The 27445-nt window shown below is 40.4% G+C and overlaps 1 protein-coding gene across 2 annotated transcripts in view; it reads right to left on the reverse strand.

The window, feature by feature from the left end:
- Positions 1-243: 243 nt before the first annotated feature.
- Positions 244-27445, reverse strand: part of PBX3 (PBX homeobox 3) — a 231861-nt gene continuing 204659 nt past the window's right edge. Inside the window, exons 6-9 of one of the 2 annotated variants that reach the window (XM_030858658.2) lie at positions 6937-7102; positions 5343-5455; positions 4476-4565; positions 244-1761 (exon numbers count right to left, since the gene is read on the reverse strand). In XM_030858658.2, coding sequence (XP_030714518.1) covers positions 1669-1761; positions 4476-4565; positions 5343-5455; positions 6937-7102 — 462 coding nt within the window. In that variant the 3' untranslated portion in view covers positions 244-1668. The remainder of the gene's footprint in view (positions 1762-4475; positions 4566-5342; positions 5456-6936; positions 7103-27445) is intronic. The other variant, XM_030858661.2, reaches the window with a different exon arrangement.

Raw genomic sequence — 27445 nt, forward strand, 5'->3', positions numbered from 1 at the left:
TCCTTGTGGTATTCTTAGAGCGTAAGTATCAAGTGAGGACATGTGACGGTGGTCCAGGAACTGGCTGGGAGCCTGCAGAAAGTGTAGTTAGCCACTCTCAGCCTCACCTTGGTTTCTGAGTCCCTCTCTGACAGGCCACACGTTTACATGCTCAGACTGACTTCTGGGCAGGCCTTCTCCTCTGCCTGCACTGACTGGCTCACCAGGTGGGGTAAGAAACTGCATCAACATTTAATCATGAAAGCAAAAAGTTTATTCATGTTTGAAACTACATATAACTACCACGAGGAAGACTTTTTCAATCCAGGGTGTAATCCAGTTAGAAAGGAACACGAAACGTTTTTAATACATTAGAATCACCGCCACAAATTATTTTCATGACTCAATCAGTTTCAGAATCGCATACAATACAAAAAGAGAGAAAGGAGAGGGGGCCCCATTACACAGGGTGAAATATACAGTACTGAATACTGAAATCTGAATGCATCACAATTAGTCATCGCTTTTTTTTTTTTTGCATGGATTAGTAACAAGATGAATAACATTCAAAATGTTTCTCAGTATTTACAACAGTTTTACTGATCCTGTGTTAATTTAAGACCCAATGTTTCCACTCTTGGTTTTTTAAAAGTTGCAAATGCAACCCTGATTTTTCTTTTAAAAGATTACAATGTACATTACATTTTATGAAGGGAAACAAAGAGTAAATTACAAGATGCAAAAAGATAAGAAAGAGACAAACTACAGCGTGAGTATTGTTCAGAGGTAGTAAGTGAGCACTCTAAGCTACAGAACATGTTGAAATTCTATTGGTTTGTATGAGTTCGCATGAGGTAATAAAGCTGTTTTGATTGGTGAGATGTATAAATACTCTTTTGCTACACTATATACAACACTCCAGAGAACAGGGCCTTTGCGAATGCCCAGAGGACGTAGCAAACCTTGACAAGTCTGTGCAGCACCCAGTGCACACCATAAAACCCCAGACGGATCTCGTGGTCATCTCTATCAGCAGCAAGTATCTTCAGCTCTCAAAACAGTCTGGATCCATAATTTAATTACCGAGCAGACTCTGGGCACTGGTGCTTTCAGAGAGAGAAAAGATGCTACTGGTCTCTGATCTAATTATAACATAAGAGATCGAAACCCAAGTGTGACGAGGAAGATCCTTAAACACAACCATCATTAACAGGTAGCCAAACAGCTCCTTTATTCCAACTCCATTAGTGATATGAAAGAAGGACAATCAAAGTCTGCAATGGAAATATGCAAGAAGTTCAATTTAGGTGAGGTGAGTCTTTGTATCTGCTTTAGCGATTGAGGTTTAGCATATATTGTACTTTTTACCCTTAAGGCCAAGTAATTGGCAAGTGAGAAACCATTAATGTAAAATATTGATAATAAATTATGATAAAATAGCTATAGGACTGTCAACAATGTTAAATCTTGGCCTAATTGGATAAAGTGCTTTTTTAACATTGTGTGTTTTTAAGTATAAATACAAATGATTATGATTCCTTAAAAAACAGATTTACCAAGCTCTCTAATAAGACAAGGTTTTACAGTAAAGCTGTAGATGGTGGGCTACAAAAACGCTTTCCTTTTCCTCCTATTGCTCTGAATGCACTTATCAAGGCATGTCAGCTCAGGGAAAAGTGTTGCCAGAGATTAGTTAGAGGTATCAGAGTGCACACTTCCTGGGCCTTCTGTAGGAGAAGTCACAGAAGATGGAGTTGTTGCGTCCTGCCAGCCTCCATTAGCCTGAAAGGAAAAGCACAGTTCAACGGGTGCACGTCTACATATTAATTCTCCTCCCCAATTGAAAATACCCCGATGACAACATGAGAGCAAAGATGCATTAGCAAAATGTATTTTCTAAACCCACTTTGGCAGGAGTTTGAAGCATGTGTTAAAGTGGGATTAAATGCATGTAAAACAAATCCATCCTACCAAGTAAAGACTTGGCAATAAATCAGCACGCTGAAGGAGGGCTTCAGCTGGTCTCAAGCTGGCACGAAGCTCGGCCTTTGATTTGCTGATAAAAATCAAGTGACTTGAAGAAAAATCTTATAAGAAGCGCGCAGTGGAGAAGCTCAATGCAATGCTCTGGCAAGACCTTGGGCTCCACAAAGTATAAACTTCAACCCAGCTTAATCCTCGTTTCCATAGAGAAGAAGCCCATCCACCCCCAGGCCCCTTTTCTATACAAGACTGACAGCCAGCTACTATAACCCTTGAAAATGAAGGCCAGAATTTCCCTCCAAATAGGATCTTGCAGAATGAAAATGCATGAACTGTGGAGGAGCACACACTATTCAAATCTGGATTCCAATTATCTGTAACTGGGGCTCCTATTCGGGATGTTGCTACCGCTCTTCACATGCCACTGGCCCTTCCTGCCTCAGACCTGCATCCGCAGTAACAGTGCTCAGAAACAAATTTGCCTTATGTCTTGGCCTATAGAGGCAATTGCTGAAATCAATGTCTGATCAGATTTCTGCTGTGGCAGACAGCTTGTCGCTACATATTTTTATGTCAGTCAAGAAGAGGGAGGTGCTGGGCTTGTGAGTTGGGGAACACTGAGTGGAAGTGACGGGGCGGGCCTTTCTGGAGAGAAGGCGAGGGTGAGCTCTCTGCCACCCAGTGCCTGCGGCACAGACCAGCCTCGTGCTGTGCTGCCCCCAGACCTATACCTCCCACACCAGTGCCAGTGAGGGGCAGAAGGTCCCCCTGACTCCCTCACATCCGTCTGCAACTTGTTCTACGAGTCCATCCAAAATATCTTCTTTTTAGGCCTGCGCTGCTAGGCTACTGAGATTCCTCGCCCAGCCTTGGGCTGGGAATTTTTCCTTCTCCCAATGTGCTGTTCTTAGGGAACCCTGTCTTCGGCTTAACTGCACAGTCCTGCATATAAAGCACCTTTCCTCCCTCTACGTCCACAGAGAAATGGTGGGGAGGGGGGAGAGAGAGGGACCAAAGAACCACACAGAGATGACCAGAGCCGAAGGCAGAAGGATTTTCCAGGCTTTAGGTGTATCAAATCCAGGTTAGGAAAAAAAATAAAGCTATGGCGGTTGATCTTCAAAGCCTCAGCTGTGCAGGTTGGATGGTGACAAGCGCGTGTGTGTTTGTGTGGACTTGAAGAAATCCTCTCCTCTATCTAATAGGTAAGCTGTTCTCACCACTCAGGTATGAAAATATACTTAGAAAAAGAAAATCTCTTACACAGATACAAGTCTAAAGATATTCCATCTGAAGTAAACATCATTCCTCTTTTATCCAAATTTATAAACAACAAATGTACAATATTTTTACCCAGCGTGGCAGCTGGAGGAGAGGTTGTCAGCAAGCATTCTTTTTTTCAAAATAAATTAATCCTTACTCTGGTGGTTTGAGATTATGCACTGTATTATACAACAGCGCCTTATCAAGCCTCATCAGCGAAGATGGAATTCATGTCTGTAAAATGCTGCAGGCAATCACAGTTTCATATTTTATCATGTTGATAAGGATATCGCACATTCTCTGAAGCATTTCAAAACACTTAAATGAAAAAGGGGAAACGCAACTAAAAGGCTTTTTATATGGTTTGTTGTGGGTTATTACGAGTTATTTATAAACCCAAAAAGAAAGATTTGACATTTCAAATGTAGAAGATTTGAGTATTTAATGGTCCTGTTTTCCTTTTACAATTGAACATCCTCAATCACTTTTTAAATCATTAATATTTACTCTCATAGAAAGCTAGGCCTCAAAAAGGGAGACTTCTGTCTGTTTTCTTTCTGACTCTACTACCATGTGTCGGGCAGTTCGTTTCCTCCCTAGTCTGGAGTACCAGATTCTGTCCACCACTCCACCCTGGGGACCCAGTCCCCGCAGCTCCCCTTTAGGTGCTGTGAGTTTGCCATTTTCCATCCATGTCAGGCGGGGGGAAAAGTGAAGTTCTGGTCAATTGGTTACTAAAGTTAAAATTATTTCCTCCGTACTTAACTGAGAGGCCGTGGAAAATGCTGGAGGTGTTTTGCATCCCACATTGACAATACAGCAAGTTACTCTTAAGAACAGGAGTCTTTGTTTAGCTTGGTTTGTTGATCTGTCTGGGGCCCTCCTCCCCTTCACCTGAGCTGTGTTTGGGAATTTTTCCTGCTGCTCGAGTCTAAGATAAATGACCTGTTTTTCACCATCTCCCTGGAACACAGCACGGCCAGTGGGAGATAGCATCTTAATGGGCTGATGCTTAAGTCTCTATTGATGACAGAATGCCAGCCACCCTGGGCCTCTGTGAGGACTTCTAACGGCATGAAGGTAACATCAGTGCTTAGGTTCATAAAATAAAAGTACACTAAAAATGCTGCCTTCCCCACCTGCCAAAAAGATGAGAAGCCAAGTAAAATGGCCATTAATTTATTTATTAGCCACTGTTTACCTGATGCTGTTCCTACAGCTCTTCAAATCTGGTTCCCCAGAGTACTCACATTTAAATTATGTGGACTGTACAGTGAGTTTCCTCCAAGGCCATCACTGTAGCCTCCCGTCTGATTGATAACATGACGGAGGGTATCCACCTAGAAGTGAGACAAAACAAAATTCATCATCCCAAATCTATTAAAACATCATGACTTACAAAAGGAAACAATTTGAATCATGTGTGCCACGAGGGTTTAGCATCTTGAATGAAAGACAAATTTATCAATCAAATGTGACTGGCAGAATTTCAACAATTCTTTGCATATTTAAACTCGCACATCTTTGTTTTTCATGCCAGCCAAACAACAACATCTTCATGGCCATGCAAACTTTGCATCTACACCAGCCAAATGAGCATGGCTGTGGGTGAAACTACTTATAAATATGTATACTGGCTCACCCTCTCACACACGCACACACTCCCACGTGCATAAAAACAAGTAGCTGCTTTCCAGTAAGAGGATGAGAAAAAGAGGTGAACCTGGAATATACTTTAAGAACTCAGGTTTCTGTATTCTGACTTAAAAAAATAAATACAGAAATGAAACAGAGTAATATATTTTAAAAGCATACACACACTGGCACACACAATTTTTCTGTTCTATTTTGTCACGAAAGTAATATGCACCCAACCCCTCTCCATGAGCTCAAGCCAGAGCCGAATGCATTCACAAAGTTTATCAGGTTTGAATCATCCAAAGCCACTGTTCACTTGACTTCTCATTAAATTAAATGTTGGGGCAGATGGTAACGTCCGGAAGCACCCAGCACAGGGTCTGCACGGTGTGCAGACCACTTCCACGGGTTGAGAGTCAGGAGTTTTGAGCCCAAACCCTACCCTGCTAGAAAGGCCCCAGCTGGGGCATTTCTCCTACCTGTGATTGCACATTGGCTCCGACTTGGGACCCTTGGTAAGAATCCCCATTCAGACTCTGCATGTTCATGAACATGTCCCCAGAATTTGGGAGGTTAAAAGAACCAGAAGAACCTGGAAAGGAAAGAGTTAAGTAGCTGAATAACAGAGAGCTACACACATAATCCTCAAAGACCTAGAGGCAGGGAAAGGAGAAAAGGTACAGAAGGGAAAGGTTGTGTACAACATAAGGCATTTCTAGATCTAGGAGGACGGAGAATAACTCCAAGGAGTTAGGTCCTGTGATTCATTTTGCATCTAGGAAAGTCCTATCAATGGGGAAGCCCACATACGAAAGAAAGAGAGAATCAAAACAAACAGAAAAACACCCAGCAGCTGGCCTGGAACCATCCCCTTGTTTTCATTTACCTCCAGGACTTGGTCATTAAGTGAGCTCTTCATCATCATTAACTGTCATGGTGGACAATTACCCAGAGAAGAAACATTTTTCTCAAGCTCTTTCCAAGCCATACGCTCTGCCTAACTTTCATCAGTTTCCACGCTCCATTAAAAAGAACTTGGGGGGGGGGGCTTCCCTCGTGGCACAGTGGTTGAGAGTCCGCCTGCCGATGCAGGGGACGCGGGTTCGTGCCCCGGTCCGGGAAGATCCCACATGCCGCGGAGCGGCTGGGCCCGTGAGCCATGGCCGCTGAGCCTGCGCGTCCGGAGCCTGTACTCCGCAACGGGAGAGGCCACAGCAGTGGGATGCCCGCGTACCGCAAAAAAAAAAAAAAAAAAGAACTTGGGGCTGGGGGGAAGACGACAACAAACCAAAACAAACAAAAAACCCCTCACTTTCTGAATTTTTAAAGATATATTTAAACTATCTCCTTAGAAAAGTCCCTTGTTTTGTTTCTCAAGTCCAGCTGTTTGGACCAGCCGCACATCTTTCATTGCTACTCAAGTTCCCTCTAATTTTAAGATGTTTCCAACTCCATCAAAAAATGCCACATAAAATCTGGCCAAAATGTATTGTATGAGCAGCCAAGATATTGCATCCATGTGTTAAGTACCATACCCCTCACGGCTAACCACAACCTGATCAGCTAACCACGTGCTGAGCCTACCAAGTCAGCACAGGTGCTAAGGAGATGTAAGGACAGCAGACTCGACTCTGCAGCTACATCAGGTAGAAAGCCCTGCTGTCCTAACCCCAACATACCAGCTTCATTACTCACAGCAACAGGTAAATCTCCCACTTCTATTTCATTCGTTCTTTGACAGACCACTATTGATTTTAAAATGACACATGGAATAATGTAGTTAAAATAATCGTTAGTGATAGCACTTTGCTTAACTGCTGAATTAAAAACACTGCTAAGTGTGAAAGTTCCAGAATCTAACAGTACGGAGTGGCACTCACTGTGAATAGCGGGTCTACAGGCTCTGGCTATCCACTCATTCACCCACCCCAAGAACAAGTCTGCATTTTAATATAAATCTTCCTTTATAAGTCCACTGTGTCCCCAGTATGGCTCTTGTTTCCTGGTCTGTGGGACAGGGCTTTGTGGCATAAGGCTGCCTGAGCTGAGTAGGGAGTGAGCGCCCGTACGCACCAGAATTTGGCGTGGTGGGCGAGTTGGTCTGGTTGTTCTGCACGGCTGCGGCCACTGCGTGTGCAGCTGTCACGGCTGTCTTTGCAGCGTAGAGATTGGCTTCTTCCTGAAACTTGCCGATATTCTTCTTGTACCTGATTCGTTTGTTGCCAAACCAGTTGGATACCTACAAATCACAGGGATATGAGTAAGGGGAAGCGAGGTTCAAAGAGAGGAACAAAAATCAAACTTCCAACAATAACTGTAGGACACCAAAGGGAGACCTTGGAAGACACTCAATTCCTAGCCTGTGATCACACCCTGGGGATGATGCAGAATGGTGCAGAGGCTCACTTGCTCTTTTGGCAAACCTCTCAACACTCTTGGAATAAGACCACTTCTTGGAGTTGGCCCCAGTAACACTAAAATGGCTGGGAGCACTGTTCATAAAAAATAGTCAACTGGTATATACCAATTAATATATAAATGACTAGTCCCCTGAAAAGGAGCTGAAAAACTAAAGGAAACATTTGTTAAGTTAGGTAAATAATAAGAAATGCTTGTGAAAGAATGACTTATTCTTTTGGGGTCTGGAACAATTTTGGCAGCTGTACAGTAAAATCATGTTTGGTGTGCTAAAAAGAGTAACATCAATTAATAATGGATGAAAAAACCCTTTGTCTCCTGCCTTAGAAGATACTGTATGTCTGCCAAGATGGCTGCTCAAGTTGTGCCAGTTAACATGTGAGAAGGTCACAACGTGAAAACTCAAGCAATTGCAATAAGGTCAAATGCAAATGCAGAATCAGTGGCTGATTTCATCAGGTAGAACATACTTATTTCTTTTGCAAACTACTTATGGTGTCAACCAGAGCAAATGGAAGCGATTTCTAAGGAGGATCTTGGCAACAGGCAGATTTTATCACATTTCATTGACAGTGAAACTTCAGCCCAAGACTCACTGCCTGTAGTTACATTGAGTGTTCAGGCACCTGGGAGCTGAGCTATATAAAGAAGAAGCTAAAACCCACACAGCAATTTATGAATAGGTACCCACTTGCTATATAAAAGGCTCTGACCTCTCTTTTGTTAAAGTAACAGTTTAAAAACACTTTTTAATAATTTCTTAATAATGTGTCAAAGGGGCATGCTGCTGTGGTATCAGGCGGGGTGGGTCACTGTTTCATCCTGAACAGCCATTTAGGGACCCTGAGGGAAAATAAGGAGTGGTATAAGCCCTCCAACCCAATTTACACCAATGGGCATGCTAGTTGACCATCTCTGCCAAGTCTTTAATTGCTTTGGAAATAGAACTCTCATTCTTCAAACTATGGCACTCATCCGTTCAGGGAAAGCTAGAGAGCCCTGGCAAGGGAGCCACATGAGGAAGACAATGTTGGCCTGCAGCAGCCCACACACTGTCCCATCCTGGGGGGGGGGGTCACTGTGTGCCACACACACAGGGCAGCACACTAGCTGAAGACCTGTGCAGCCACCATGAACACTGGTTCAGACAGCAACAAGCCAAAACTCATCAGGAAGCAAATATGCTGCAGATCAGGCCTTCCTAGCCATTTCTGTTCCACTATCATCCCCCCACACAACTCCCCGACCCAATGAAGGATTAGACGTGCCCCTTCCTTCCTTCATTTCAAATAGTGGTGGGAATAGTAACTATTTAATGAGCATCTCCTTTGCACTGAGCATCACAGAGCCCTTTGCATACGTTTTCTCATGTAACAATCTTAACAATCTCCAGGACTAGGTGATTGATTGAGGTGGTCACAGGCATCACACCTGTCCCAAATCCAATGGCCTTCTCTCTCCGCAACTTGTTTGACTTCTCAGCAGCATCTGATACTTGTAATTACCTCCCCCCGACCTCTGGCTCCTTCTTAAAGTGCTTTCTTTGCATGGTTTCTGTGACATTATGCTCCTGCTTCTCCTTCCCTGACACACCAGGGTGTGTGTGTGTGTGTGTGTGTGTGCGCGCGCGCGCACACGTGCTGAGCAATCTTATCTCTATTAACGATTTCAACCATTGTCTCTGTGAATGACTCCCAGATTTCCATCTCTATCCCTAACTTCTACGAAGAATTTCAGTTCTCAATTTTTAGAACATTTCCTTAGAAATGTTCTGCCACAACCTGCAACTCAACAGGTCTAAAAGAGAATTCATGTGTCCTTTAACCTGCGCCTCCGTCTCCATTTTCTCTTCATGTTCATGGCATCTCCACCACTAGAGACGTGGTATTCGCCATGTCACAAAGTCCCTGATTCCACCATTAGATAGTTCTGACGGATACACAGCTTTCTATTTGGAACTAAGATCCGGTTCCCTTCCATTTCCACTCATGGGCCTTAGTTCCAATATCTAGACTGTCACAATATTAGGCTCTCAAACAGCCCTGAGGGACCCAACTCCACTCTGCCATCGGCCTCCTCTGCCCTCCCTTCTTTCAGCCCCACGTGTGTGGGGCAGGTGCATGGGATAACTGTGTGGGACGTGGTGGGGGAGGAAGAGTCAGGAGGGCACACAGGTGAGGAGGTCAGGAGGGCACACAGGTGAGGAGGTGAGGAGGACCTGAGCCCGGCAGAACAGGAGTCGTGGAGAGGGCAGAGGTCATGGAAGAGGACTAGAATAGGCAGAATTTGGCCACTGACTCACTGTGGAGGCCAGGGGAGAGGGAGAAGCCGAGATGATGCTGATGTGGGGCCCAGGCCTCCAAGAGCATGGAGGCAGATGCTCTGGGAGGGATTTCCGCACCAGGAGAAGGCAGCCTCAGTGACTCTTAGGATCCATTCCCAGACCAGAATTATATGACTCTAAAAATAAAAGTTCTGAATTAAGACTGTAAAATGACCCCAAAGGCATTCGCTCTGGCTATGCTTGTTAAAGCAAGTTCTCATAGCCCCCAACTCACTTGTCACAAGCATATCCTCAGCTCAGGAGGCAGACCTAGCGGACCAGCTCACAAAAACCTCCTTCAATATATATCACTCTAGCTTGTCTGAGTAAGACTGTCAGCCCTCTGAAAGAGTTAAATATTGAATGTATCTATAGTGCAAAGGGAGATATTCCTGGTTGAGAGGGAATTTGGAATTTCTTAAGCATAATTAATGAAAATTCCCCAACTCTGAATTTAGCAAGAAAGGCCCATCTTAGAATTCTCTTCTTCTAAACAATTCTCTGTTGGATTGTGTACTTTGTAGTTAATATTACCTTGACAATCAGAGAAGCTATAATGCATTAATGAAACCTAGCCTGGAAAATCTGATTACAGCTTTATTAACGGTTTCATAATTGAGGAATCTCTATACCATCAAAGGTCTCATCTCCAGATATGTAAGAATTCTGTGTTGATGCATACCCTTGGACCAATCAAACAACAGTCATCACTAATAAAGGTTTATTTAATTCTCACAGTAAAATTTTAATATCACCAGCAGCCTGAGGAAGCTTTAGCAAGTGGATTTGCTTGACATCAGATCGTTTCTATTCTGCTAGTCCCGATACTTCTTAATCTTTAATATCAAGGCAATTAAAATTAATGGCCACTCATCCGAAGCTACTGTGGGCAGTGTTTCCTTGACATCAATTGTTTGATGGGATTACCTAGAGGTTAAACTAACAAGCAAGGTTTAATTGGAAGCAATGAAAGAAGCAGTGATCATACGTTATGTTTAACCTGCATAACCACATCTAAATGAATATCTAAAAATGTTAAACTATTTCTCAAATTAAAATATGCACGTCACATTCTGATATCACAGAGTTGGATATTGCAGCAATCAGCTATTAAGACCACACTGCTGCAACTGAGATCGGTGTAATTAATGTATAAATCGACACCTAAGTTCAGGAGTTTTTTTCACATTTCAAAATCAGATGGATACAATTGCAAAAGTCACCCAGCTGGAAGCACCAAAAGCTACAGAGCACACGTGGCCCTCTCCTACACAGGGCTCACAGTGGAGCCAGGCTGTACACACTGGCTCAAAGGAGAGCAGAGCTTGCTCTCTCTCTGAACTTGAATGGTCTGTACACTGGTCCCAGAATAGAAACACAAAGAGAAAATTGGTGGACAAAAAGGGAATATACTGTCCTGTGCTTCTCTTTCGAGCCACATATCAAGGATTCGTGACTCTGGACTGTGCAGAAGGCAAAGGGCCAGGCAAGAATTTTAAGATCAGTTAAAAACAAGAATAAAAACACAAGTACTGGGCTTCCCTGGTGGCGCAGTGGTTGAGAGTCCGCCTGCCGATGCAGGGGACACGGGTTCGTGCCCCGGTCCGGGAGGATCCCACATGCCACGGAGCGGCTGGGCCCGTGAGCCATGGCCGCTGAGCCTGCGCGTCTGGAGCCTGTGCTCCACAACGGGAAAGGCCACAACAGTGAGAGGCCCGCGTACCGCAAAGAACCCAAAAACCAAAACAACAAAAACCACAAGTACTCTCCTCCTCCTACTGACGTTCATTGCTACCGGCTCCCAGACTGTACGCCTTTGGCAATCAGGGAAATGAGTAGTGAACATTTTGCAGGCTGGTGATTTTCTGGAGCCCTTCTGCAAGGCCAAGAAGTGGCTGGAAAAGCTTCTGTTCTCTCCCAATTACTATAGCCATGCATTTCCCCTGACTCAATTCAGCTGCAGACTGCCAATTGCCTTTAAAAAGTAAAATGTTTTTCTTTCTTTCTTTTAAAAAAATATTTTACTGAAGTATAATTGATTCATAATGTTGTGTTAATTTCTGCTGTACAGCAAAGTGATTCAGTCATACATACATATATACATATATATATTCTTTCTCATATTCTTTTCTATTATGGTTTATTATGGTTCCAATATAGTTCCCTGTGCTATAGAGTAGGACCTTGTTGTTTATATATACTAGTTTGCATTGCTGATCCCAAACTCCCAATCCTTCCCTCCCTAACCTCTCCTCCCCCTTGGCAACCACAAGTCTGTTCTCTTCATCTATGAGTCTGTTTCTGTTTCAGAGATATGTTCATTTGTTTCATATTTTAGATTCCACATATAAGTGATATCATATGGTATTTGTCTTTCTCTTTCTGACTTTGCTTAGTATGGTAATCTCTAGGTCCATCCATACTGCTGCAAATGGCATTATTTCATTCTTTCTTATGGCTGAGTAATATTCCATTGTATATATACACACCACATCTTTATCCATTCATCTGCTGATGGACATTTAGTTTGTTTCCATGTCTTGGCTATTGTAAATAGTGCTGCTATGAACATAGGGGTGCATGTATCTTTTTGAATTATAGTTTTGTCTGGGTACATGCCCAGAAATGGGACTGCTGGATCATATGGTAACACTGTTTTTATTTTTTTGAGGAACCTCCATACTGTTTTCCATAGTGGCTGCACCAATTTACATTCCCACCAACAGTGTAAGAGGGTTCCCTTTTCTCTACACCCTCTCCAACATTTGTTATTTGTAGACTTTTTAATGATGGTCACTCTGACCAGTGTGAGGTGGTACCTCATTATAGTTTTGATTTGCATTTCTTTAATAATTAGTGATGATGAGCATCTTTTCATGTGCCTATTGACCATCCATATGCCTTCTTTGGAGAAATGTCTATTAAGGTCTTCTGCCCATTTTTCAATTGGGTTGTTTTTTTGTTATTGAGTTGTATGAGCTGGTTGTATATTTTGGAAATTAAGCCCTTGTCGGTCACATCACACACTAACAAGGAAATATCAGAAAGGGAATGTAAACAAACAATCCCTTTAAAAATCACATCAGGGCTTCCCTGGTGGCGCAGTGGTTGAGAGTCCGCCTGCCGATGCAGGGGACATGGGTTTGTGCCCCGGTCCGGGAAGATCCCACATGCCGCGGAGCGGCTGGGCCCGTGAGCCATGGCCGCTGAGCCTGCGCGTCTGGAGCCTGTGCTCCGCAACGGGAGAGGCCACAACATGAGAGGCCCGCATACCGCAAAAAACCAAAAACCAAACAAACAAAAAAACAGGTACAAACCTGACCAAGGAGGTTAAAGATTTATATGCTAAGAACCACAAAACATTAATAAAGGAAACTGAAGATGACTCAAAGAAATAGAAAGATATTCCATGCTCTTGGATTGGAAGAATTAATATTGTTAAAACAGCCGTACTAGCCAAGGCAATCAACAGATTTAATGCGATCCCTATCAGATTAACCACGACATTTTTCACAGAACTAGAACAAATAATCCTAAAATTTATATGGAACCATAAAAGACCCAGAATTTCCAAAGCAATCTGTAGGAAAAAGAACAAAGCAGGAGGCATAACCCTCCCAGACTTCAGACAATACTATTGTCTACAAAGCTACAGTAATCAAAACAGTGTGGTACTGGCACAACAACAGACATATGGATCAGTGGAATAGACTAGAGAGCCCAGAAATAAAGCCACACATCTATGGACAATTAATCTTTGACAAAGGAGGCAAGAATATACAATGGGGAAAAGACAGTCTCTTTAGCAAGTGGTGTTGGGAAAGTTGGACAGCCACATGTAAATCAATGAAGTTAGAACACACCCTCACACCATACACAAAAATAAACTCAAAATGGCTTAAAGACTTAAATCTAAGACATGATACCATAAAACTCCTAGAAGAGAACATAGGCATAACTTTCTTTGATGTAAATCGTACCAGTGTTTTCTTAGGTCACTCTCCCAAGGCAATAGAAAGAAAAACAAAAATAAACAAATGGCACCTAATAAGCAAAAATAAATAAACAAATGGGACCTAATCAAACCTATAAGCTTTTGCACAGCAAAGGAAACAATAAACAAAAGGAAAAGATAACCTATGGACTGGGAAAAAGTAAAATGTTTTTAAATGTGGAATCTAAAAGAGACAAACTCAGAGAAACCCCTGGAGGTTACCAGGGGTTGATTATAGCTAATAATACTGTATCACATACTTGAATGTTGCTAAAAGAGTACATCTTAAATGTTCTCACTAGGAAAAAGAAATGGTAACTATGTGAGGGGATGAAGGTGGTAACTAACACTGTGCAGTAATTATTTGGCAATTTTTAAATGTATCATATCAACACGTTGTATACATTAAACAATGTTATGTTTCAGTTATATCTCAATAAAGCTGGGGAAAAAAGTAAAAATGTTTTCCAAATATGTAACTAAATTCAACTTTTGTGTCACTTATTTACCTCTTTCAAAAAGATACCCAGAACCTTCTACTCACTTAGAATCTTTAACTGAGGTAGATACATCAGATATGGGCAGTATCACATGATGGGTAAATGCTTGGGACTCAGGGTCTGGTTTCAAATCCACACTGCCATTTACTATGAGTGATCCTGGGCAGATTATTTTAGTACTTTATATTACTCTCATATACAGTGAGAACAATAAGAGTAGTAATAGAAATGTTATTTGTACCTCATAGAAATGTTAGGTACATTAATGATTTTGGCCCATAGTGATTACCTGATATTATTAGCTATCACTACCACCTATGTTTTATCAATGAAGAATCAAGAGATCCAGACTATACACAAGTGGTCCAAAATCATACAGTGAAGTGTGACATATCCATACTTCAACCCCAGGACACCCCATCAATTTTTTTCCTTTTTTACAATGAACTGGGATATGTTTATTGAGTATCTGTTATGGCCAGTGCTATAGTAGGTGCCATGGGGAGATGAAAAAATAAATAGGTACCTGCCTAGAATTTACAATTTGGTTATAAAAACAATGCTAGACACTCAAAATAATTAACAAAAATTGCAGGATGGTGATGATGACACACCAAGCTGTACAGAATAGACTATAAGTACACAAGGAATTTGGAAGGAGAGAAGTCCCAGCAGATCTGGGAAATCAAAGAATTCAGAGGTAAGGTGAAACCTGAACTGGACTTCAGCTTCAATTCAATTCAACAGTATTTTTATTGAGACTCCGTATTTCAGAGGTACAAAGCTCTAGAAGCTCTGTTGACACAAGCCAAACATATAAGCCACTGCCTCCCTCTACCTGGACCTCTCCAAGATTCCAGAGACTCATTCTATTGTCTAACTTAACTCCCTTTTCCCTTAACTTCTGAACCCCTCTTTTATAGTGAAAGAGGAAGGAGAAACCATTCTAAAGGAAAAGAGGAAAGGGGAATCAAGGAGTGTTTCTGCAAGAGGTGATGTCTGGTGGAGGTCTAACAAGTGAGGCATATTTTCATTGTGGAGAACGAGGGAGCCGAGAGAGAGGGAGGAGGCATGGGTACCAGCCCTGAGGGACCTAAAGCACCTGAGGGACTGGCAGGCTCTGGCTAAGGTACAGAGAAGGGGAGAGTGCTCCAGGCAAGGGAAAGCCGGAAGAAGAGCTCTGCAGGTGATCTCACCACCTCCACTACGCCAGGGCTCACTAAGGGAGGGGAGCCTGAGATTTCTAGGAAGTACAGTGAGGAACGTTCTCGTGAGGCCACCTGAGGCCAGGTGAGGCAGCCTTCCCATTTAGGTGCCTGTCCCGTGTCACACGTTTTGCTGGAATACTGCCTAAAAAAGTTGAAAAAAATCAGGTATCTGCTCACACATTTTTTTCTCCTTTGTACATTTTTTAAGTTGGCATCTACAATTTTTTATTATAAGTTTATAGAGTTGTAAACAATGTTATTTCAGTATGTCATAAATGTTGACATTTTAAAATAAAACTGTAATGCTATTCTTTAAAATGTATCCAACCAAATATAAATAGCAAAGCAATTTGATACCCACTATCCATTTTAAAAATATATAAACTCGTTTTTCTTTAATAGTCAAAAATGCTGCGTTCTCTTTTGTTTTGGAAGCACATTTCCATTTCATTTCCCTCCCATATTATCCTAATGCAATATACTTTTTTTTTTTGCAATATACTTTTATGCTCTACAAAAGTAATATATGGAAATTGAAATTTTTAAACTCTTTTTATTTACTATAATTATAATGCTCTACATGTTTAACATATCCTTCTGGATTAAGCTATCATCACAGTTAGTCTAAAATTAATCAAAGCAATACCAATACTTATTTTGACAAATAATACTTATTTTGACCATCAAAAGTAAGGTTTTATCACCCATGTATTTCTTTTTTTTAATAGTTGAAACACTTTATTATTAAAAGTTCTATATTTATCAGCATTGAAATTCCCCCTTATGAAGTTACTGAGAGTACTTTGGAGGGGAACATTGCTTTAATTCTGATTCACTAAATTATTTGTAAACTACTGAATACTGTGAACACATTCTTCAATACAGAATTAACACATGCATTTCTTAATCAGAGGGGTGCTGGGTTATAAAGTGCTGATTGAAGGAGGTTTGGTTATCACCAATATTTCACACAATCCCTTGCTGGGAACCAGAGAGGGTCTCAGACTTTGGGGCAATGGGTGGGACTATCCGTTTCCTAAACTGTGAAAAGGGCAAGTGAAAAAGGGGAAGAGGGAAAAGGACAGCCACATGAGCTACTACCACAGCAGCTTTCTGAGGCAAGTGGATTTCAGGAAGGAGTAACACACACACACACACACACACACACACACACACACACACACACACACAAGGAAAGCTGACCAGTGATAACCTTAAAACCATGCATGCCCTTGTACCCTATGGAAAATCTTCAGCTTCTTTGTGAAGCATGTGCACCTGAGTTCAAGACTGCTCCCTTAAGTGAGCAGGCTAATTCTAGTTGCATTAACTTATTTGTATGAGTACATGTGGGAGCCCCTTGGATGGGGTGTATCTAGTAAAGACCTTCAGCTATAAAAACAAGGCTCACTCAGGAAATCACAATGATGTGTCGCAGTGACATTTTGGAGCTCAACAAAGAACAAATTTGTCAGCTTCAGGAAATCAAAAACATTTAAAGAAATAAACAGAAAGGGGTAGATACAGTTTACTTATTATTTAGCATAACCTTTCCGTAAAGTATGCCAGCAAATGTGGATATACATACACTTTGACTCAGCATTACTAAGAATTTATCTTGATGAAATATTTAGAGATATATGTGCAAAGAGATTCACCACAGTCCTACTTACAATAGTAAAAAGAGAAGTTAATTTATAGCACATCTGTGTAATGGAATATAATCATTGATTAAAAATGTTGAAGAAAACGATATGTGGGAAATATTCACAATATATTGTAAAGAGGAGGAAAGGGCTTCTTCCTTCTCTGCACACAGCATGAGAATTTGGGGGGGTTAAAAATACTTACACATAGAGATACACAGGTGTGCACACGCAAACATACACATACACGTATGCATACAAAAAAAGTACTAGGACACACGTACCGATACGTGATTATCTTTTAGAGTGGGTTTATAAGTAACTTCCAATTTTGTGTTTTTCTGTGTGTTTTCAAGTTTTATCCAAATTGATTTCAGATAAGCAAGTACTGAGGTTTTTTCTAATTAGAAAAAGGTACTTTTTAGTGAAAAAGGTAACCAATCTTCTTTAAAAAAAAAAGCACTTGGAAGTCATTTAACCATCTTGAAGAGTATTAAGTGCCAGGCACTATGCTGGCCCACACAGCTGCAGGAATCAGCAATCCCGTTCCTGTATTCTATCTGGAGGAGGGGGTTGGCAGGTCAGGAATCAGCAATCCCGTTCCTGTATTCTATCTGGAGGAGGGGGTTGGCAGGTCTGAGAATTCTTGAAATAATTAAAATCAGACACTTTGTAAATCTCAAGCCACTAAAGTTTCCCAGATTGCTTTGCCTTTAAGAAAAATGCCATGTTCAAATTAAAAAGCTAAACCATCTACAATGTCTCTGCAGTCATTGAAAGCCAATTTATTAATTAGCATTAATTATATCTTACATTTCAAATTCTATCACTACATTTATTTATCATTTTAATAACAATGTTAAATAAAAGAGAAAAATGATTACTTAACGACTTAATCTTTAAGAGGCAGAAGTGCAGAACTTTATAGAGTTCATCCTTAGCTTTGCTTCCTTGCATAAAATACGTTAGGGAGAGCATCAGCACTTGTTTCGAAAAGCTGCAGCTAACACTAAAACATCATGAATGAGATTAGCAAACTGAACATTTATAAAGCACAAATCAGAAAAATTTGCCACTGTGTTTCCCATGTTTACCTGTGATGCATCCTTTATGTACTGTGCCTAATTAAATGCAACAGATTATGAAATGTTGAAATGGCAAGTTGTGTATAATGGAACATGTAGCTTATTTACATTGTAAACAATTTTACCTCTAATAAATAGTTTCTCTCTAATCAATATGTTTTCATCCCCATTATGTGATTCAATTTGAAATGAGGGATGGAAGCCAGATACTGTTCAGTTTTTAAACTTAATGGTGTTAATAAACTAAATCTCATTCCACTCCTCTCCTTCCCAAGGGTGCACATCCAGTGAAGTTTATGCAAGGACAGAAAGGCTGGACACGTGTACGCTGTTACTGATTTCTTGTTTGTTTAATTTCATTGTACTCAGAAAACACACTCTATAATTTAAATTATTGAAAATTTATTGAGAGGTGTTTTGTGGCCCAAAATATAGTTCACTTTCAAAATGTTCTGCAAATGCTTCAAAAGAATATGTATTCTGCAGTTGTTGGGTACAGTGCCGGAGCCACAGAGGAGAGCACAGCAATAGGGGTGAACAGGGCAAAGTGGAGAGATTCCTGCACAGAGCATCAGTGCTGACCAGCACTCACTAGCCCAAGAGGCTTGTCTGCTCACCTGCCGGCCAAGAGAGGTGGGGGCTGGGAGCGGAGGCTCGAGCTTCGGAATTCAGACCCCATGGAGAGGACTGGGTTTGGCTGCGAGAACACAGCCTGAAAGGGGCTAGTGCACCACAGCTAGCCGGGAGGGAGTCCAGGAAAAAGTCTGGAACCGCCAAAGAGGCAAGAGATCATTGTTTCGGGGTGCGCGAGGAGAGGGGATTCAAAGTGCTGCCTAAATGAGCTCCAGAGACGGGCGCGAGCCACGGCTAACAGCGCAGACCCCAGAGACAGGCATGAAAACCTAAGGCTGCTGCCACAGCCATCAAAAATCCTATATGCGAGCACAGGTCACAATCCACACCTCCCCTCCCAGGAGCCTGTGCAGCCCGCCACTGCCAGGGTCCCGTGATCCAGGGACAACTTCCCTGGGAGAACATACAGTGCGCCTCAGACTGGTGCGACGCCACACCGGCCTCTGCCGCCACAGGCCCGCCCTGCATTCTGTACCCTCCCTCCCACCGGCCTGAGTGAGCCAGCGCCCCCTAATCAGCTGCTACTTTAACCCCGTCCTGTGTGAGTGGAGAACAGACGCCCTCAGGCGACCTACACGCAGAGGCAGGTCCAAATCCAAAGCTGAACCCCAGGAGCTGTGCAAACAAAGAAGAGAAAGGGATATTTCTCCCAGCAGCCTCAGGAGCAGCAGATTAAACCTCTACAATCAACTTGATGTACGCTGCACCTGTGGAATACCTGAAAAGCCAACGAATCATCCCAAAATTGAGGCAGTGGACATTGGGAGCAACAATATATATATATTTTTCCTTTTTCTCTTTTTCTGAGTGTGAATGTGTATGCTTCTTTGCGTGACTTTGTATACCTTTGCTTTTACTATTTGTCCTAGGGTTCTGTTTGTCTGGGTTTTTTTTGTTTTTTTTTAGTATAGTTTTTAGTGCTTCTTATCATTGGTAGATTTGTTTTTTGGTTTGGTTGCTCTCTTCTTTCTTTCCTTTTTTTTGTTTTTTTAATTCCTTTTAAATTTTTAATATTTTTTATTTTTATACCTTTATTTTATCTTGTTTATTTTTCTTTCTTTTTTTCTCCCTTTTCTTCTGAGCCGTGTGCTCAGGGTCTTGCTCCAGCTGGGTGTCAGGGCTGTGCCTCTGAGGTGGGAGAGCCGAGTTCAGGACGTTGGTTCACCAGAGACCTCTCAGCACCACATAATATCAAATGGCGAAAGCTCTCCCAGAAATCTCCATCTCAATGCTAAGACCCAGTTCCACTCAATGACCAGCAAGCTATAGTGCTGGACACCCTATGCCAAACAACTAGCAAGACAGGAACACAACCCCACCCACTAGCAGAAAGGCTGCCTAAAATCATAATAAGGTCACAGACACCCCAAAACACACCAACGGACATGGTCCCACCCACCAGAAAGACAAGATCCAGCCACATCCACCAGAACACAGGCACCAGTCCCCTCCACCGGGAAGCCTACATAAGCCACTGAACCAACCTTACCCACTGGGAGCAGACACCAAAAACAATGGGAACTATGAACCTGCTGCCTGCGAAAAGGAGACCCCAAACACAGTAGGTTAAGCAAAATGAGAAGACAGAGAAACACACAGCAGATGAAGGAGCAAAACAAAAATCCACCAGACCAAACAAATGAAGAGAAAATAGGCAGTCTACCTGAAAAAGAATTCAGAATGATAGTAAAGATGATCGAAAATCTTGGAAATAGAATGGAGAAAATACAAGAAATGCTTAAAAAGAACCTAGAAGAACTAGAGCAAACAAACAATAATGAACAACACAATAAATGAAATTAAAAATTCTCTAGAAGGAATCAGTAGCAGAATAACTGAGGCAGAAGAATGGATAAGTGACCTGGAAGATAAAATAGTGGAAATAACTACTGCAGAGCAGAATAAAGAAAAAAGAATGAAAAGAATTGAGGACACTCTCAGAGACCTCTGAGACAACATTAAACACACCAACATTTGAATTATAGGTGTCCCAGAAAAGAAGAGAAAAAAAGGACTGAGAAAATATTTGAAGAGATTATAGTTGAAAACTTCCCTAATATGGGAAAGGAAATAGTCAAGTCCAGGAAGCGCAGAGTCCCATACAGATTAAACCGAAGGAGAAACATGCTAAGACATATTAATCAAACTATCGAAAATTAAATACAAAGAAAAAAATATTAAAAGCAACAATGGAAAAGCAACAAATAACATACTAGGGAATCCCCGTAAAGTTAACAGCTGATCTTTCAGCAGAAACTCTGCAAGCCCGAAGGGAGTGGCAAGACATATTTAAAGTGGTGAAAGGGAAAAACCTACAACCAATATTACTCTACCCAGCAAGGATTTCATTCAGATTTGATGGAGAAATTAAAACCTTTACAGACAAGCAAAAGCTAAGAGAATTCAGCACCACCAAACCAGCTTTACAACAAATGCTAAAGGAACTTCTCTAGGCAGCAAACACAAGAGAAGGAAAAGACCTACAATAACAATCCCAAAACAATTAAGAAAAAGGTAATAGGAACATACATATCGATAATTACCTTAAATGTAAAAGGATTAAATGCTCCAACCAAAAGACATAGACAGGCTGAATGGTTACAAAACAAGACCCATATATATGCTGTCTACAAGAGACCCACTTCAGACCTAGGGACACATACAGACTGAAAGTGAGGGGATGGAAAAAGATATGCCATGCAAATGGAAATCAAAAGAAAGCTGGGGTAGCAATTCTCATATCAGACAAAATACACTTTAAAATAAAGACTATTACAAGAGACAAAGAAGGACACTACATAATGATCAAGGGCTCAATACAAGAAGAAGATATAACAATTGTAAATATTTATGCACCCAACACAGGAGCACCTCAATACATAAGACAAATGCTAACAGTCATAAAAGGGGAAATTGTCAGTAACACAATCATAGTGCAGGACTTTAACACCCCACTTTCACCAATGGACAGATCATCCAAAATGAAAATAAATAAAGAAACACAAGCTTTAAATGACACATTAAACAAGATGGACTTAATTGATATTTATAGGACATTCCATCCATAAACAACAGAATAGACTTTCTTCTCAAGTGCTCATGGAACATTCTCCAGGATAGATCATATCTTGGGTCACAAATCAAGCCTTGGTAAATTTAAGAAAATTGAAATCATATCAAGTATCTTTTCTGACCACAATGCTATGTGACTAGATATCAATCACAGGAAAAAAAAAAACTGTAAAAAATACAAACACATGGAGGCTACACAGTAGCTACTAAATAACCAAGAAGAAATCAAAGAGGAAATCAAACAATACCTAGAAGCAAATGACAATGAAAACACGATGACCCAAAACGTATGGGATGCAGCAAAAGCAGTTCTAAGAGGGAAGTTTATAGCAATACAATCCTACCTCAGGAAACAAGAAACATCTCAAATAAACAACCTAAACTTACACCTAAAGAATTAGAGAAAGAAGAACAAAAAACCCCAAAGTTAGCAGAAGGAAAGAAATCATAAAGAACAGATCAGAAATAAATGAAAAAGAAATGAAGGAAACAATAGCAAAGATCAATAAAACTAAAAGCTGGTTCTTTGGGAAGACAATAAAATTGTTAAACCATTAGCCAGACTAATCAAGAAAAACAGGGAGAAAACTCAAATCAACAGAATTAGAAATGAAAAAGGAGAAGTAACAACTGACACTGAAGAAATACAAAGGATCATGAGAGATTACTACAAGTAACAATATGCCAATAAAATGGACAACCTGGAAGGAATGGACAAATTCTTAGAAAAGCACAACCTTCCGAGGCTGAACCAGGAAAAAATAGAAAATATAAACAGACCAATTACAAGCACCAAAATTGACACTGTGATTAAAAATCTTCCAACAAACAAAAGCCCAGGACCAGATGGCTTCAGGTGAATTCTATCAAACATTTAAAGAGCTAATACCTATCCTTCTCAAACTCTTCCAAAATATAGCAGAGGGAGGAACACTCCCACACTCATTCTACGAGGCTGCTATCACCCTGATACCGAAACCAGACAAAGACGTCACAAAGAAAGAAAACTACAGGCCAATATCACTGATGAACATAGATGAAAAAATCCTCAACAAAATACTAGCAAACAGAATCCAACAGCACATTAAAAGGATCGTACACCATGATCAAGTGGGGTTTACCCCAGGAATGCAAGTATACACAAATCAATCAATGTGATACACCATATTAACAAACTGAAGGATAAAAACCATATGATCATTTCAATAGATGCAGAAAAAGCTTTCAACAAACTTCAACACCCATTTATGATATAAACCCTCCAGAAAGTAGGCATAGAGGGAACTTACCTCAACATAATAAAGGCCATATATGACAAACCCACAGCCAACATCGTTCTCAATAGTGAAAAACTGAAACCACGTCCACTAAGATCAGGAACAAGGTTGCCCACTATCGTCACTATTATTCAATATAGTTTTGGAAGTTTTAGCCACAGCAATCAGAGAAGGAAAAGAAATAAATGGAATCCAAATCAGAAAAGAAGAAGTAAAACTGTCACTGTTTGCAGACATGATACTAAACATAGAGAATCCTAAAGATGTTACCAGAAAACTACTAGAGCTAATCATTGAATCTGGTAAAGTAGCAGGATAAAAAACTAATGCAGAGAAATCTCTTGCATTCCTATACAGTAATGATGAGAAATCTGAAAATTAAGGAAACACTTCCATTTACCATTGCAACAAAAAGAATAAAATACCTAGGAATAAACCTACCTAAGGAGACAAGAGACCTGTATACAGAAAACTCTAAGACACTGATGAAAGAAATTAAAGATGATACCAACAGATGGAAAGATATACCATGTTCTTGGATTGGAAGAATCAACATTGTGAAAATGACTATACTACCCAAAGCAATCTACAGATTCAATGCAATCCTTATCAAACTACCAATGGCATTTTTCACAGAAGAGACCGAAAAACTTCACAATTCATATGGAAACACAAAAGACCCCGAATAGCCAAAGCAGTCTTGAGGGGAAAAAAAACGGAGCTGGAGGATTCAGGTTTCCAGACTTTAGACTATACTTCACAGATACAGTAATCAAGACAGTATGATACTGGCACAAAAAGAGACATACAGATCAATGGAACAGGATAGAAAGCCCAGAGATAAACCCACACACATATGGTCAACTAATCTATGACAAAGGAGGCAAGAATATACAATGGAGAAAAGACAGCCTCTTCAATAAGTGGTGCTGGGAAAACTGAACAGCTACATGTAAAAGAATGAAATTAGAACACTCCCTAACACCATACACAAAAATAAACTCAAAATGGACTAAAGACCTAAATAAATGTAAGGCCAGACACTATCAAAATCTTAGAGGAAAATATAGGCAGAACACTCTATGACATAAATCACAGCAAGATCCTTTTTACCCACCTCCTAGAGAAATGGAAATAAAAACAAAAATAAACAAATGGGACCTAATGAAACTTAAAAGCTTTTGCAAAGCAAAGGAAACTACAAACAAGACCAAAAGACAACCCTCAGAATGGGAGAAAATATTTGCAAACGAATGGACAAAGGGTTAATCTCCAAAATATATAAACAGCTCTTGCGGCTCAATATTAAGAAAACAAACAACCCAATCCAAAAATGGGCAGAAGGCCTAATTAGACATTTCTCCAAAGAAGATAAACAGATTGCCAACAAACACATGAAAGAATGCTCAACGTCACTAATCATTAGAGAAATGCAAATCAAAACTACGAGGTATCATCTCACACCAGAATGGCCATCATCAAAATATCTACAAACAATAAATGCTGGAGAGGGTGTGGAGAAAAGGGAACCCTCTTGCACTGCTGGTGGGAATGTAAACTAATACAGCCAGTATGGAGAACAGTATGGAGGTTCCTTAAGAAACTAAAAACAGAACTACCATACAACCCAGCAATCACACTACTGGGCATGTACCCTGGGAAAACCATAATTCAAAAAGAGTCACAATGTTCAATGAAGCTCTATTTACAATAGGCAGGACATGGAAGCAACCTAAGTGTCCATCGACAGATGAATGGATAAAGAAGATGTGGCACATATATACAATGGAATATGACTCAGCCATAAAAAGAAACGAAATTGAGTTATTTGTCGTGAGGTATACGGACCTAGAGTCTGTCACACAGAGTGAAGTAAGTCAGAAAAAGAAAAATAAATACCGTATGCTAACACATATATATGGAATAAAAAAAAAATGGTTCTGAAGAACCTAGGGGCAAGACAGGAGTAAAGACGCAGATGTAGAGAATGGACTTGAGGACACGGGGAGGGGAAAGGGTAAGCTGGAACAAAGTGAGAGAGTGCATGGACTTATATATACTACCAGATGTAAAATAGATAGCTAGTGGGAAGCAGCCGCATGGCACAGGGAGATCAGCTCGGAGCTTTGTGACCACCTAGAGGGGTGGGATAGGGAGGGTGGGAGGGAGACGCAAGAGGGAGGAGATATGGGGATATATGTATATGTATATCTGATTCACTTTGTTATAAAGCAGTAACTAACACACCATTGTAAAGCAATTATACTCCAATAAAGATGTTAAAAAAAAAAAGAAAAGAAATCAGTGGTCAGCCTAATTGCTACTCCTCTGAGGCCACTCTTATTTTACTCTCTGGTTGCTTTTGTTTTGACCGTGTTCACTGTGGATTCCTATTTATCTATCTTCTTTTGGGACTGTACCTTTTCATAAATCTAGGGCTTAGAGTCTTCCATCAGTTTTGGAAAGGTATCAGCCTTTACATTTCAAATATTGCTTTTGACCCACTATTATGTTTGCTTCTGGGACTACAATTACATTATTAGACTTCTTACTGTATCCTCAATGTCCCTTACTCTCTCTCCTGATTTTCTATCCTATTGTCTCTCCATTCTTCAGCATGTTTATTTTCTTATGACCCATCTTCCAGTTCACTAATTCTCTCTTCAGCTATGTTTAACCTGCTATAAAACCCATGCACTGAATTCTTAATTTTGGTTATTGAATTTTTGGTTCTAATATTTCCATATGAGCTTTTTTATGGTTTCCAGTTCTCTGACAAAATTCTCTGGTTTGCTTATTTCCTTGGAGAGAGAGAGAGAGAGATATATATATATATATATAATGATACTATTTTACAGTCCATATCAGATCCTTTTATTTTCTAGAGTTCTGTGGATCTGTTCCTATTGTCTGTCATTTCTTCTGGTTTCAGTATATATTGTTATGTCTTTTCGTAGGTCTGTTTTTTTTTTTCTGATTGTGTCCCCAATGTTTTATTTGCTTTGTTTATAGAAACAACTTGAAGCCTAGAATGATGCTATCTTTCTCCACACACACAAAAAATATATATTTGCTTTGTCCAGGCACCTTTGAGGACTAGCAATCCAATTCAAGGACTGAGGTATTCTGAAACAGAATTACAGTTTCTGCGAGGGTCTATGTACTTCCAGTGCACCCCTACTACTAGGATGTAGCTCTGATAGTATCAGTATAAATCCTAACACAAAGCAGGGAAACAAGGTATCCTTCCTTGATAAGTCCTAGATACCTAGACACCAATTCTTGCCTTCTCAGCCCTCCAAAGTTGTCAAAAGCACAGCTTAACCTCTCAGAATTGACAAACAACCCATGGAAAAGTCATTACCCCTGGCCTTATTTTCTTCTTACCTGCAGATTTCCTGAGCAACATCATCCCTTCAACTATGAATTTAAGTGAATGACTCTCAAGCTAAATCTTTAAACTTGACCTTTCTCCTAAGTTATATTTCCAAACTGAACACTTCCCAACTGGGATCCTGATGGCAATGCAAATCTGGCTTAACTACCACAAATCTTTAATCTCCCCTCCATCAAACCAGCATTTCCTATAAAGAAACAAAACAAAACAAAAAAATTAAAGAGAGGAAAAGAGAAAAACGAAAAGCTCCCAGCATTTCCTTATGTGTTTCCTATATCCGCTAATAATATCGCCATCTTCAATTATCTAGGTTAAAAGCCTCCACTATCTTTTATTACTCTTTCCTTCTCGCATCCATATCCAATTGTTAACCCAATCTCCAAAATATCAGTCCTATCTCCAAAATACTTTTAAAATCCATCCCCATTTTCTACTTTCAGTGGCTTAATTTGAATATTCACCACCTCTTTCCTAAACTATGCTACTAATCTCCTATGTAGTCGCTCTTATTCTAGTGTTTTCCCCTTCAAATTGACCTTACACATTGGTGCTAATTTCTCTTTCATAAATCTGCTCACATCACCCAAACCCAGAAATCTGTATTGCCCGTATTTTATTTCATAGCACTTATTACCATATGACATTATATATATATATATGTTATTATTTATAATTAAAATATAAGATATAGAACATATATAGTTTTTTATGTATGTGTATATATATACATATATATATAAATTATCCTTCTCTCCTCATTAGAATGTAAGCCCACGAGGACAGAACCTCTATTGTAGTCACTGTTATATGTAGCACAGTGACCAGAAATCACTCATTGAATGACTGTTGTATAATTAATTAGTTAATACAAAACAGACGTCTAAACTGTTCAGCCTCATAACTGTAGGCATAATTACAGACATCTAAACATCTAAACATCATAATTGCAGACCTTCCCCAATCAGGCTCCAGCGTGACTTTCTATCTAAGTCATTTCTTCAACAAATACTCATTGAGTGTCTATGTGTT

The sequence above is a fragment of the Globicephala melas genome, chromosome 6 (assembly GCF_963455315.2).
Source record: "Globicephala melas chromosome 6, mGloMel1.2, whole genome shotgun sequence".
Lineage (NCBI taxonomy): Eukaryota > Metazoa > Chordata > Mammalia > Artiodactyla > Delphinidae > Globicephala > Globicephala melas.